The sequence below is a fragment of the Pituophis catenifer genome, unplaced genomic scaffold, assembly GCF_029215685.1.
Source record: "Pituophis catenifer annectens isolate HBS135680 unplaced genomic scaffold, rPitCat1.0.hap2 SCAF_6, whole genome shotgun sequence".
NCBI classification, from domain to species: Eukaryota; Metazoa; Chordata; class Lepidosauria; order Squamata; family Colubridae; genus Pituophis; species Pituophis catenifer.
The window spans coordinates 16,438,171-16,452,611 of NW_027256886.1; the positions used below are offsets into that span (position 1 = coordinate 16,438,171).

The following is a 14,441-nucleotide window of genomic DNA, read 5'->3' on the forward strand; positions in this document are numbered from 1 at the left end:
GAATGATTAGGAGATGTGAGAAAAAAAACAAAGTTCTCACTGCAAATCTTTTAGCTCAAATCAACATCTTCCTAAAAGAAATCAATGGAAGTTTTGTCTCAGAGTTGGATCAAGCATACAGATATCTGCAGTCTCTTAGGCCCTAAGTGGAAAACCATTTGCTAACTTAAAAAGGAGCTTTTTTCTTGACCTCTAAATTTCATGAGTTTCACAGCTCATTATAGTGCAAATTTGAATTTCAAAATTGGTCAGAATTTAAGGAGTGAATAATCCAGTAATGCTCTTGACAAGTTACAAAGTTTCCACTCACCCTGTCTGGAACAATTTTAAGTGTTTGGACATTTTTTAAATATATGGAAACATCTGTATATAACCATTCAAGGTACCATTTTAAAAGAAAGAACAATGAATAGTACTTTTTTTCAGAGATGTGCCACTGTTACAGAGAGTGAGAGAGATTTTACATGTGTAAAATGATTCACATTTATAATGTGGCCTTGTGAAATGCATTTATTTGTAAAATGTATATGGCTTCTCATCTCATACACTGTGACTCAGCCAGTATATAATTTAAGATAAGTTTCCATCAATCTAAATTCTGAGCCCCTTAAAAATATATTTCTAATCCGTTATCTAGATTATTTTAATAAAGTGAATATTAAATTGAAAACTTGTTTATCAGATTTTGTGCATAGATACTTTCGTAAATTGCTACTTCATTCTGTAAATTTTTAAAGGTAATTTATTTATCATGCCTGTTTTCAGAAATTTTAAAATATCCTAGAAATTTTTCTGTTGAAGATTTGTTTGAAATGATATCTAAACCAGCAATTTCTTTACATAACGTAAAATAAATTATTATTAATTACTTTCAATAATAGATACTGTGGCAAGATTTTTCCAAGATCTGCAAATCTAACTCGGCATCTGAGGACACACACTGGAGAACAGCCATACAGGTACAATATAAATGAATTGGTGTAGATTTGGCAGATGTGGAGACAGAAATAACCATGTGCTTCTATTCACATTCTTATATATATGTTTATTTTGACTGTTCACCGCCCTGAGTCCTTCGGGAGAAGGGCGGTATAAAAAATTAAATAAATAAATAAATAATAAATAAATAAATTTGAGAAAGATTATTGTCAGTATTTGATATTAGATTTGCTTCTTCAGCCTTTGACCACCAAAACTCACTACCTAATACAAGTTAATCAAAGTTTTGGAATGATTCCAGGGTACTTCAACAAAATTTTATGGAATATTAGCAAATCTTATCAAACAGCAGGAGAGCAAGCAAGCTTTCCAAAATGGTTCCTATTGTTTATTGTTTAGCATCATGTCTTTATCCTTTATCTCTGTTGGTAAATTCTATCAATCTCTATGGAGCTTAATCAGGAGACCTCATGAAAATAAGACATATGGATACTCTTCATTTATTGAAATGAAAAAAAAAAGTTAATTGTACTGAAATTCTATTTCATGAAATCACTGGGAAGGAACTCATCCCCAGTTCTAAACAAACAAAATATATTGTTATACATTTTGTCTTACAAAGAAAGAAGAAAAAGTACATTGGTTGATTTTCCTTAGTCCTGAATTTATTTGAGAAGTCGTCTTTCATGTAATTTAATTCATGTTTTAAATAACGTCTTAAAATCTGTTATATGCGTCTTCTACCTAACAGCCAGAAACAATTAATGCATGTAATGCATAATTTCTTCCTTCAATAATTGACTTAATGCAGAGATGTTTTGAAGTACAGGAAAAATAGACGATTGGAGGAGGGAGAGGATGATGTTGATGTAGCCTGTGGGCCAGGTGCCAGCTAAACAATTTAGAATAGTTATAGTATGTCTTAGTAATGGCTTAAAGAGCAATGCAGTAAAGGCTTTGGGGATTTCAAATCACTGCAGAATATGAAAATTGATGCCTCTAGTACCCAAGAGATAGACTAAACTTCTCATTTTGGAAAGATTAAGATTTGCATTGTTTATTTCTACATTTGGGGAGATAACTGTATTTCCTTCAGGATTAGCCATTGAAAAAAGCTAATTCTTCAAGGGAGATTTTTTTTCACACAGTATAACATTGAATGGGGAAAAGAGTGCCATGCCTCCTTAATCTTAGAAGTTTCAAGTTTTCTTTTCCAACTGTTTAGCTTTATCATATTGACAATGACTTGAAACGAAAATCTCATGTTTCTTTGTACATTCAAAACTTTGGTACTATGCTTTTTAACATATACAAAGGAAATATATTATTTCATAAATTATAGATTTTTAATGCTAAAATACAGTGTTACTTCATTTATGTTAAACTGAAAAACATTTTTATGAACTTTCTACATACGTGTGTATATGTGTTTAAAAAAGGGACGTTGGAGAGACATTATTTGCCTAAAGTTATTGGAAATATTTCCAGCAACGCTTCATGAGATGTGGGGTCTGGTCTGGATATAATATCCCACAAGTGGATTACAGACCTATTTGGGAACAGCAGAATATCAAAAATGGATGGGTGTGAAAAACGGATGAAAAAATGGATTTTTCTCTCTCTTTCAAAACTTTGTTTTGTGTCATCCAATAAAGCATTTTCTGTAGAACAACAACAATAAACAAACAAACAAAAACAGCTCACACAATATTAACCTTGAATGAATGGCTTTAAAAAAAGTATTGAATAAATTCATAGCAAATAGATCATTCGAGGTCCATTAGTCTTGAAGACTCAGTTGCCTTTGCTATGGGTCAGGCATCTGGCTGGGACATCTGGCTGGCCACTTGAGAAACAAAATGCTTGCATAAGATCCATCAGGGCTGTTACTTGCATTGGTATGAAGGAAAAGAAGGAGTACATTCCTCCAACATTTCCCTTTCCGATGAGAGTAGGTTCCAGCAGGATAAAATATTCAAACCATTTGGTGTTCAGGCGCTATCACTGTATCCAGATTTATTAGAATAAAGCAAAATGATGAATTGCAGGGTCAAGAAATTGAACAAGAAGAAATTGGTCAAGAAATTGTTGGTAACTGGAAATAACATTTTTTTTGAAAACTTCTATTTTTATATCAGTAGAGTATTGCTGGATTAGTTATATATCCTTCCATATTTGATATTTGTTTTCAGATGCAAATACTGTGACAGGTCTTTCAGCATATCATCTAATCTGCAGAGGCATGTCCGGAATATCCACAACAAGGAGAAGCCCTTTAAATGTCATTTATGTGATAGGTGCTTTGGTCAACAAACTAACTTAGACAGACATCTCAAAAAACATGAAAACGGCAACATGTCTGGTATGTAACTACCTTCCCTTTTAATACCAAACTACTTACTGAATTTCATGATTACAAAGAAATTACCAGTAGCATTTTAATTATATTGGATCCCTTTCATTCAATATAACTGCAATAATTTTCAGTTTTTTAAAAAATGCTAGAAAAAGAATTCCACCCTCACACTGTTATGTAGTTAAGATAAAAATGTTCAGTCTTTAGATTTTCACCCTAAAGTTAAAACAAGGTTAGTAGATTAGGAAAAGTATGCCTCCATCATGTTTACATATTGGTTCTGTTGTATCTAGTTCTTGGTTGATTTTAATGTAATTGTTTTAACACTTAATATTGAATATTTTAATGTTTTACTGTTCTTATTGTTTTATGTTATGTTTTTATATTGCTTGGCAGTGATATTGGTGTCATATAAATTTAATAAACAAAAAAAAAAAAGTAAACCGTGAGATTGGAGTTGTACATGGCACCCAAAAGCTTTGGGTACAGCCCCAAAACCTAGCCTAGAGTTTCCTCCTAGTAAGAACTAATAGCCTGATTTTTTTTTTTTACCTACCAACTATGTAGATTGCTATATGCAAGAATAAGTACTATTATGAAGACATCGCCAGCAGAGTCAAGTCATTTGGGTATTATTAAATAGGCATGGAACTTTGTATAGAGAAAGGAATTTGAACACACAAATATCAGATACATGTATCAGTATCAAATGTTCACAGTTATAAGTAGACCCTTAATGATGTCTAAAAACTTCAGTGAAATGTGGGTATTATGCTGTTAGTATGTGAGCTGTCCCTAAGATGACTTGACAGTTAAACAAGGACTATTATATTTATGTTAGAGATGTTAACATCCATTTTGTGGACCCCGTAATTCTTCCAAAGTGTGTAAATATTTTCCTCCCCCCCCCACTGCATGTTGGGTGCTTGTTGGTTTTTTTTAGGATTAAGAAACAAAACATGCATGTCATAAAACTTCCAGACATGACCCAGGACTGGCCCTGGCCCTGGTAATTTTTGAAGTACAATCTTTAACCTGTCATTCAAGCTTACAAAAATTATGCATCTTCTTCCTCCTCAAAAATTTATTTTATCTATCTATTAATCTATATATTTGCCTTCTTTTTTTTTTTAAAGGTACTGCTACATCTTCACCTCACTCTGAACTTGAAAGCACAGGGGCTATCTTAGATGATAAAGAAGACTCATATTTTACAGAAATTCGGAATTTTATTGGGAATAGCAGTCACAATAATTCAGAGGAAAGGTAAGGTGTCCTTTTACTATTGCTGGACTCAATCAATGGCAGTCTTTTTCTGACTGTTTTTTCCAGCTCATTTTTTTTAATAATTGGGCAAAACTAAGTTTCACTTTAAAGATGCTGGAGTAACAGACATAGTTTCATTGGGCTGATTACACAAACTTTATAAATAAAATGTGCCTATTAATATAAACTATACATTATTGTTCTTCCATTATAAACTTGAACTCTCAAAACTTTGTGTTATTCAAAACATTTCATCAACCTTTCTTTTATAATTTGAAACATGTAGAACAAATTAATTTAAGCTTTTTGTTCTTTTGTTGTGTTTTCTACGTAGTCAAAACAATATGTTCTGATGTGACATTCCCAATATACAACTTGGATGTAAATTTGGATCTGCTTGATGGTTATCAAAGAAAAATGTAATGACATTAGCATAACCAAAACTGTTAAATTACAAATCAAAATCTGGTATTCTGACAAGGAGTATCAAAATATATCAACAACTTTGAACTGTTTAATTTTCAAATTATCTTAATATGAGAGAGGTTTACAGTTCCCCCCCCCCCAAATTGAGAATTGGGGTTAAAATTAACAATGTCTTCACAATATTTGGCTATTGAATGGGCTTCTATGCATGTTGCTTAGTCTTTCTAAAATTTGCATCACATTTTCAGTTTTCACTTAGTTTTGCACATCGGATCCAGGAATTAGAAATTGTTTTGGATCATATAAAAAGTAGGGAGATATTTGTAACACCTAATGTGGACAACATAATCTCACCCCACAAAATTTCAACTGCAGATTTTATGAAATGATAGGCTGAAATAGTTATTTTACAAAGATTTTTCTCCTCCTTGATATAACAGACTCTGTTCACAGCCATCATTCCTTACAATACCTACCTCAGTATCTCTAGAAACATTGCTGAAGAAGGCAATATATCTTTAATAAGGCGCTTGATTTCTTAAAAAAGCAGAATATTAAAACAGCTTCCTGAAGTATGATTATCAGGCTGAACTTTTGGTGGTTGCCTTATGTTCTGAAAACAATACAAAATAAAAGGGTTGGAAGGAGGTCTTCTAATCCAACTCCCTGTTGAAACAGGAGACCCTATACCATTTCAGACAAATGACTGTCCAGTCTCTTCTTAAAAGCCTCCAGTGGTGGAGCACCTACAACTGCTGAAGGCAAAGACACATCACTAATAAACAATTATTTCACACAAATGAAAATATATACCTCAGTTCTTTCTAAATAATGTATCAATCATGCATGCTTAAATACTCATATTAATTCCTGACCTCAGTATAATAATAATAATATAGGAAACTTTTCACCATTCTTACTTACAGATTTGTAACAACATGATCACAATGCAAGCAGAGTATTAAATCAAATTGTAGTCTTTCAAACAGATATGTATTCACAGATGGGTAACTGAGATCATAAGGACATGGTCTTGACTTCCCAAACAGCTTTTGGAGATTTTTAGAAATTCTGTGAAATTTGTAAATTTTAAAGGGACAGAAGGGGGAGTTAAACTATGTTTGATTAACTCTGCTTGGTTAATTTAATTTGTATCATGTTTCATAGTTCAGTTTTGTCTTGGCCTCAGGCCTATGTTTGCTCTGGCCCTGTTTATTTATTTTTTTTTAAAGTAACCCACAGCAAATCATTCAGAGATCAAGTGTGACCCTTGTCTACCAAAATTTTTGATGTAATTGGTTAAATGTCTATAAAAAATGTTTATCTTTAATAAATTAGTGTGACTATGTCAGTGTAGTTTTCACTACAAAAATAGCTACTGCATGCCATGATTCCCTTTTCATGTTTCTTGCTTATTTTAATGCTGGGATCAAAACTATACAGGCCTATATTAACGAAGACAAGTCTTTGTACATTACATGCATATTGAAATTTTGTTCTCATATCATGGCCATGTTTTAGTATGTTTCACATCTGGTTTCAAGATACCCTTATGTAGGAAGATTTTACAAGAAGAAAACAGTGCATCTTTCACTGTTTTCTTTTAAAATGTATCATTTTTACATAATATTTAAAAGATATTCATTCTTGGGGAATTAGGGCATATAAAATGTAATTAGTAAATCTGGCTTTTTTTTAATCATATGGTTTTCATTAGTTTGATTTAAATCCAAGTACTTTTCACAACAAATATTCTCCAACTGTTGAAATTTCCCGTCTGGCAATCCCTGATTTATGACTCATAATTCTTTTGATTACCCAAAACATACTAAGCACGGCACTTTGACAAAACATGCTAAGAATATTCTCTACTATAAAGTGACCAGTTATTGCTGATCTTTCCATTGTGATTTCTATATGCTTTGTAGCTCTTGTATTATTACTGGCTATTGGTTAATTTCTGACTGATTATTTTTCTTCTATGCTATAAATTAAGGAATAGCCATGAAGATACAAACTTTCTAAAAGTTTCTAAACTTAATTGTGGGCAGGGCTACATGATTTTGACAATGATGAGATAACTTCTTATGTGATTTCATTCTCTTTTGCGAAAAAGACCAGTTATAGAGAAAACTGAACATAGTCACAAGAGAAATAACATTCTTTTTACATTTCAAAAGAAGAATTTGGTTCTAGGGAATAGGTTGGGTAGGCCTGTAGACTCCGGCTTGACTGTTTATTTACATATTTAAGTTTAAATGAAGTAAGGCTAATCAGAACTTATCTCTGAGGAAAACGACAGAGAATGATTCATACAACCAAATAATTAAATTCTTATGGTGTAATATTAAACAATGTCAACAATTCATGTGGTTGTTTCTCCAATCCATTTTGGAATATAATGTGTTTAAGATTATTAATTCCATTTTAATGTCAAAATATTTAAATGTACTTCACTGCCTCAACACAATGGACATTGCTGATTCCTGTATGGAAAGATTTTAAATGAGAAGTCCTTCATACAAATATAAATGATGTTATAATAGTAATATTATAATGTATAATACTGCCATTAGTGGAAAAATCACATGCTATTCTTCTACAGCAATTCATTTTTTGTGGCCCTCTACGATTGTCAAGATTGTCTATCTGCTATGTCAGATAGAAAGCAAATAGAAGACCTAAAATGGAGATATTGCAGTTAAAAACAAGGGTGTCTCCATCCAAAATCTCACTAAATTAATTTCAGCCCTTCACTCCACAGAAATGTCTTCCCTTCCTTGAAGACACCAGAGCCATAATTCATGGTTTTTTCATGACTCAACAACTAGAATATAATTATCCTCTTTTGACAGTACTGTTGTTCAGCAGTCTGCATAAATTGTTTTAAGCATTTTTATGTGGGAAACAAGGCAGTATCAGACAAGATATGAAATGAATAATTTCTTCCTTAAGATAGTGCTGAATAGGATATAAATTCTTATTTGAAGAATATAGTAATTTTAAAAAATAGTCTATCAATCGAATTGAATCTAAATCTAATCTAATTTTCCTCAGTGTTAATATCACAATTGTAAATTCTGTTCAGGTATGAATTAAATTTCAAAGAAATGCTGACACCTTAATGAATGAGGTTGAATAGTGTGGATTTTAATTATAGCAGACTTATTACTTCTGCAAAAGAATTAAGGAAAACAAAGACTTTATATCTAAAACTCCCTACAGTTCATTTTGTGTTGACTGTTCATTCTTACTTTTTAAAAGAATGAATGGAAGTCACTTTAAGGATGAAAAGACCCCAGTAGTAAGGCAGAATTCAAACCTATTGGAAGATGAAGAAGCAGAAGATGAAGTAATGATGGATGAGGAAGATGAAGAAAGTGAAATAACAGGGAAGTCAGCTAAAGAACTTGCAACAAGCAGCATATGTGAAGAGCCCACAGAGGGTGATTTTGAAGAAGCAAATGCATTGGAAATAAATTGCAAATCCTCTCCTGAGAGGTAGGTACTTATCTCGATGATAGAGTCAAACATGGCAGCAGCAGAATGTGGGGTAGGTGAGACCCAGAAGTACCCAGAAAATATCTGGATATTATTGCATGTAGATGAGAATATTAGCTCAGGATTGAACTGTGGGTTCCTTGGTGCTCTGATAATGTTACCTAGTTTGGTAATGAAACGTCTGCAAGTAAACAACCAAGAGAGCACCAAGGAACCCATAATGCACACATTCTTTTCTTATTATTACCTGCCTTTCAAACACTTTGTCCAGAAGGCAGCCCATAAATATATGGCAATATATAAAACAGTGATTCTCAATCAGTGAATGAAGTCAACAATGTGCAGTGTAACAGTGGGAAATTAACTGAAAGAGGGAGTATAAAGGTCTTCATGGAGGGACTTCTTGGAAATCTACAAGACACAGTTTTCAGGATCTGGATTGCAATTGTTAAATACATTTTTTAACATGAAAGGGTCTTAGCCTTGAGTATACAAACACTGACTTGTGTTGCTAGCCATGAACCCATGACTACATTATGTTTGCTAACTATTATTTGTCAATTTGCACAAAGGCTTGGAAAAGAGAAATGTGTACAATACGTAACAAAAGAATGTTCCAAGAAGTGAGTCTGTTCTAGGACCTATATTTAATTTTATTGAAATCAGTGTTATGTTTAAACATATGATAAATACGATCATTGACTTTTCCCCAGTTCTATCTCATCTCAACATCTTTTTTATAGGTATAAGGAAGATGAGTTTAATAAAACTGGACTTTCTGCTTTGGACCATATAAGGCACTTCACTGATAGTCTCAAAGTGAGGAAATTAGAAGAAAACCAGTTCAATGAAACTGAATTGGCGGCATTCACCACCTCCCATTTGCCAGAAGACTTAAAACAGCCATTGCATCGCAAGTCCAAATCCCAGGTAAAAGTCCTTTGGGAAATGCAAAAGATGAACAACTAAGGAAATGCAATTAGCAGCCTAATCCAGATGAAATCAAAACATTGAGGCTGAGAATAAGGAATGTATGATAATAAACAGCCAAGTATCTTGTCCATCTCCAAATTCAACTGATTAGGGACTCTTGTGGGTTTGACAGTACTGACTTTATAAATGTAAATCATAGGAATATAGGGGTCTTCTTTCCTTGGCCCTTTCTTTTGCAGGAAAAAAAATATCCCTAGTTTAGCATCAGCATTAATTCTGATGTTTGCTAAACCACACAATCTGAAAACATTTTAGCCATAGGTTTCAAACCGTCCTTTTGTAATGCTTAATAGTTACTAATAATTGAATTGATGGAACACATTATTCTCTATGGATCTGTCTATGCAGATGCTCACCAGGAATTCTTATTTTCATTCATTATTAAATATCCTAATCATTCCAGTTTGTTTTATCTCAAGATATTATTGTCATACCAACCTGATTTTATTTCATTGACCACAGCCAAGTACTGTGGTACCATAGTGTTAACTGTGACTATTGTGTTTTATTTTCTGGTCTATGACAGATCAAAGATTGATTTGATTTGAATTGCTATTAATGACAAAATTGTGGATCTACACATCATCATTATTATTAACTTTTAGAATTATTTTCTCATTTCTCATTGACCTAGGCTTACGCTATGATGCTTTCACTCTCCGACAAGGACTCTCTACACTCTTCGTCCAGCATGTGGCACAGTATGGCTAGAGCTGCTGCGGAATCTGGTGCCATCCAGTCCATTAGTCACGTATGACCCTGTCAATCGTTAACTGGATTGGGACTAAGTCCGAACTAGCAACAAGGCTCTTTGCTAGAAGACTAATGACTAAAAAGACTGCAGAGCAGAATGCCTTAGAAATCTGACAGGTCACATTTAAAGTCAGGTGACCTTAAACTCAATGATTTAAAAGAAGAAAAAGAAGAAGAAGAAAAAAACTATTTATTCTCAATATTTTGTTTTGCACAGTGAAGGCAGCTGCTGACATTTTGAGGATCAATGCGACATTCAGAAAAGATGGATCAAATAGACCTTAATGGGAAATATGTGTCTTCCACTCCACCTGTTCGGGAAGGGACTTAGGGGTTAAGATTCTATTGCTACATACTCATGAGCACTTCACTCAACTACAAAAATGGTTTCATTCATTGGGGGGAAGGGATTGTTCTGTTTTCTTATAGAGCAGTTGGAGGTGGGCTTTTCTATACAGTCCACCTCATTTTTGCTTCATGCATTTCAAGCCACAGAGGAAGACAAAGCTTTTGGACCCCAGCCATTAAACTAGAACTTAGTGGCAATATCTTGTCCTCTCTTTAATTTTTGCCTTCTGAATTACACTATAAAAATAAATTGAATATAGAGAGTCACAGGAGATGACAATGTAAGACGTCTGTGTATATTGTAAAAAAAAAAAAAACCACACACAAAAATCTGGATATTCAGTAATCCTAGGAAGTGAATCTTCCACCATCTTACTTATGATGGACCATGGTCATTAAACATACCACTATAATTCAACGAATGCTTCCCCTATTATTGTAAAGGCATTTTTAATTTTAGACAATCATGTCATTGCTTGTTTTTGTCTTGTTCGTGTTTATTTTTTGCTTTTGATTATTTCTTCTTCCTCCCCTTCCTCTTCTTTTTTGATGTTGCTCGTACCATGTATTTATTTGTTGGCAAAGAGTTGTTGGTGGGTTAAGTAGAAAAGCACTCTTGCTAAATATAGCACTGTTGATATGAAATCAATAGCACTGGTCCAGTTTCCCCCCAAAACCCCCCACTATCATTTTTCTGGGAACCCATGAACTTCAAAAGAAAAAAGGGAGGCGAACTGATCTGCATATATCGGCGTGCAAACTCTGTTTGAAAAAAAAAGTCTTACATTCCTCTTTTACTATCCTTGTTTTCCATTTTACTGAAATTAAATAATGAATAGAGGCAATTTAGAGATTTTTTTTTTTTTTTGTAATAAAGCAAAATGATTCAAATGTATAAAGCATTCTAATTTTTTTTCTTCATGAAAGCATGATTCTTCTGGTAAAGAAAAAGAAAATTGTACCCAATATTTTATGCTGGTTGTCTGCGAGCTATGTGATGTTATGTTCATGTTAATCCTATTTGTAAAATGAAGTGTTCCAAAGTTATGTTTAAAAAGGAAAAAAACCCCAATAAATAAATGATTAACTGTATTCTGTTATTTTCGGGACGGGATAGGGAGGGGGGGCTGTATTTTGCCTTTTTGGTAAGGGGCCAGATTTTACTTTCCTTTTGTTTATTATCTCATTTTGAAATAACCAGCAAGTCAAGGTACTTTCCTTAAATGCTTTGTACAATGTAACTGTTATGCATTTCAGTACATTATTATGGGAGGATCAAATTTAAAAAATAAAAGATTATTGAAATGAGGGCATTGTTTTCATGGCCTCCTTTTTCTTCTGTAGAATGGCACATCTATTGAGCTTGGACCTGTCAATAATATTTTTTCCTAGATATGTCCTTATCTAGGAAATAAGTTGATAACATTTATCAACTCTAAACTAAATCCATCAGTTATCCATTGAACCTGTAGAAGGTGTGGCAGAACTTGAGGGCAGAGTTAAAAGAGGGATCAGATCAGAATCCCTACATAGCCACAAGTGAGCCACAGTAAATCCAACCTCCCTTAAGTTCCATTGAACTTTATCTAATTCCAAGCAGGTGCTAACAGTTGACAAATGAAAACAAATATACATGTCCCAGGGTAATGTTGCAGGATCCAATCTGGATCAGTCACCAGGACCAGAAGTTTTAGTCTTTCAAGCTTTTGGACTTGTGCTGGAGCTCATTTTCATGGGAACTTCTCTCTACTGGAATGTGTATTCTCTAATAGTTGAGTTGAGAATATTTCTGGGCATAGGCAGGAGTAGCAGTAAATCAGTTTCTGTGGACCTTAATTTGTGGACCTGATCTTTTGCTCCTAACAGAACCCTACAGATACAGAATTTGGGAGGCGAGAGGTAAAACAGTGCTTAAAATCCTGCTTTTTTAATACTTGTGTTATTGCATGATATCTACTGTGTCATCATGACAAAATGTTTTGCTCTGGATCAGGGCTGTCAATCTCGCAGCCTGCGGGATGGATGTGTCTCACGCTGGCCACAGCCACGCCCGGTTTAGCAAAAGGGAAAAAAGTTATGTGACAATGCCATGATGACGTGAATTTGACACCCTTGCTCTGGATGCTTCGGTGTGTGCAGGAGATTGGGGTCTTTTGCTGCCATTCGGTTCAGATGCATGAACTGGACATGTTTCACCATCACTAGCAATTCAGAATATTTGGAATTTATTGTTGTCATAAATCACCTGACCATTTATATGCCAGCAGGATATTTTCGCCAAACTGCCTCTGACCAGCCAGCCACCCTTTGCTTTTAGTGCATTCTGAACATTAAACCTTTATGTTTATCCAAAAGAATGCCCATTTACTTGCACAATCATTTATCCCTGCGTGAAGCACAGGCGAGTGAAACACTCCTAATTATCCCTTGTTTCTTTCCTTCCTTTCACATTTTCTTTGATTAATTATTTGCTAGAACAGATCAAAATGTCTTTGGCATTCATTATCTCAGTAGAACCGATTGTGGAAACAAATTGACAGCAAGTCTGATTTAGTTGCAGTTGCTCATTGGTGGTGTGGGGAGAGAGATTTTATGCAGCATAAAAAAACAAACTCTAAATATAAAGTCTTAATGGAGCCCAACAAATAAAAAGCAAGGAGTCTGTGGCCAGAAAACAACCTTGACCTCCTCTTTTTCCTACCTCTCGCATTCAAAGGCAAAGCGTACTGCTAAATGGTTATCTAACATTGACATGGAAAGACAACATTTGCTGTTCAATTAATTTTACTAGGTCATTTCTGAGTACTAGAGATTTTTCTTTAAAAACCTACAACCACGGCTGGGCCACCAAGGATAGGAGGGTTGACCCCCTTCTATCCTTGATAGCCCAACCATGTTAGCCCTCCTATTGTTTCATAATGGCCTAAAGGCTCTGCCAGTTGGACTGGGGCTCCCACAGCAGAATGGAGGTGGTTCTGTCAAGTAACAACAGATCCCATCTCCCTCCATTTTGCCTCCCCCCCCCATGTGTCTTTGATTTTAATTGTTGGTTTTAATTTATTCAGGTTTTAATATAGATGTATTTTTTTTTGTTTGAGAGCCACCCACAGTTACCTTATGGTAAGATGGACAGCCAATAAATATTAAAAATAATAAATAATAATTCCACTCAAAGAGGAAAAAGCATTAAACTGGGAGTTTAACTGGTAGGTAAGTATTCCAGACTCTCACCTCAGAAGTAGCCCTAGACCTCCTATCATCCAGGTCCTGAAAGAAGAAGAGACCCTTAGCCTAGTCTCTCTCTCTCTCTCTCTCTCTCTCTCTCTCTCTCCCTCTCTCTCTCTCTCTCTCTCTCTCTCTCTCCCCCTCCCCCTCTCCCCCTCCCCTCTTCCTTCTACCCTCCCCTCCTCTCCCCCTCCTTCCCCCTCTCTCTGACACACATACAATTGTAGGGCTCTACAATTCTATAAGGCCCAGCCCATAGTTGTGGCTTGCTCTAGTTTTGAGCTCAGCATCCTACCCATCTTGTCCGATGTTCTAGGCTAGATGGCCAAGGAAGAACTCTTCCTATCCAGGTAGCAGATGCAGTGCAGCCTGTTGCTATTAAAGAAGGCAGGTAAGATAAAGTTGCTGCTATATTAGATAGCCAGTGGCTCCAATAGCAAACAGTGTATAGTATATTGCTTGCCCTGTAAGCTACCACCACTTGGGTGCTCTGGATAAGGAGAGCATTGCATTTAACCCATTTACATGGTCAGATCCTTCCTTGTTTATGTCATCAATTGATAGGGCACCTTTGGGTGACTAACATAGGATGGAAACCTTAAAAGCCTAAAACACAGAAGAGAATATAGCATAA

The 14,441-nt window shown here is 34.7% G+C and overlaps 1 protein-coding gene across 4 annotated transcripts in view; it reads left to right on the top strand.

Moving 5' to 3' along the window:
* The window catches only part of MECOM (MDS1 and EVI1 complex locus), an 80,313-nt gene extending 69,499 nt beyond the window's left edge, over positions 1-10,814 (top strand). For all 4 annotated transcript variants that reach the window (XM_070946486.1, XM_070946484.1, XM_070946485.1 and 1 more), the window contains 6 exons: positions 882-959; positions 3,132-3,301; positions 4,432-4,561; positions 8,252-8,488; positions 9,232-9,418; positions 10,116-10,814. In XM_070946486.1, coding sequence (XP_070802587.1) covers positions 882-959; positions 3,132-3,301; positions 4,432-4,561; positions 8,252-8,488; positions 9,232-9,418; positions 10,116-10,238 — 925 coding nt within the window. In that variant the 3' untranslated portion in view covers positions 10,239-10,814. The remainder of the gene's footprint in view (positions 1-881; positions 960-3,131; positions 3,302-4,431; positions 4,562-8,251; positions 8,489-9,231; positions 9,419-10,115) is intronic.
* The last annotated feature ends 3,627 nt before the right edge of the window (positions 10,815-14,441 follow it).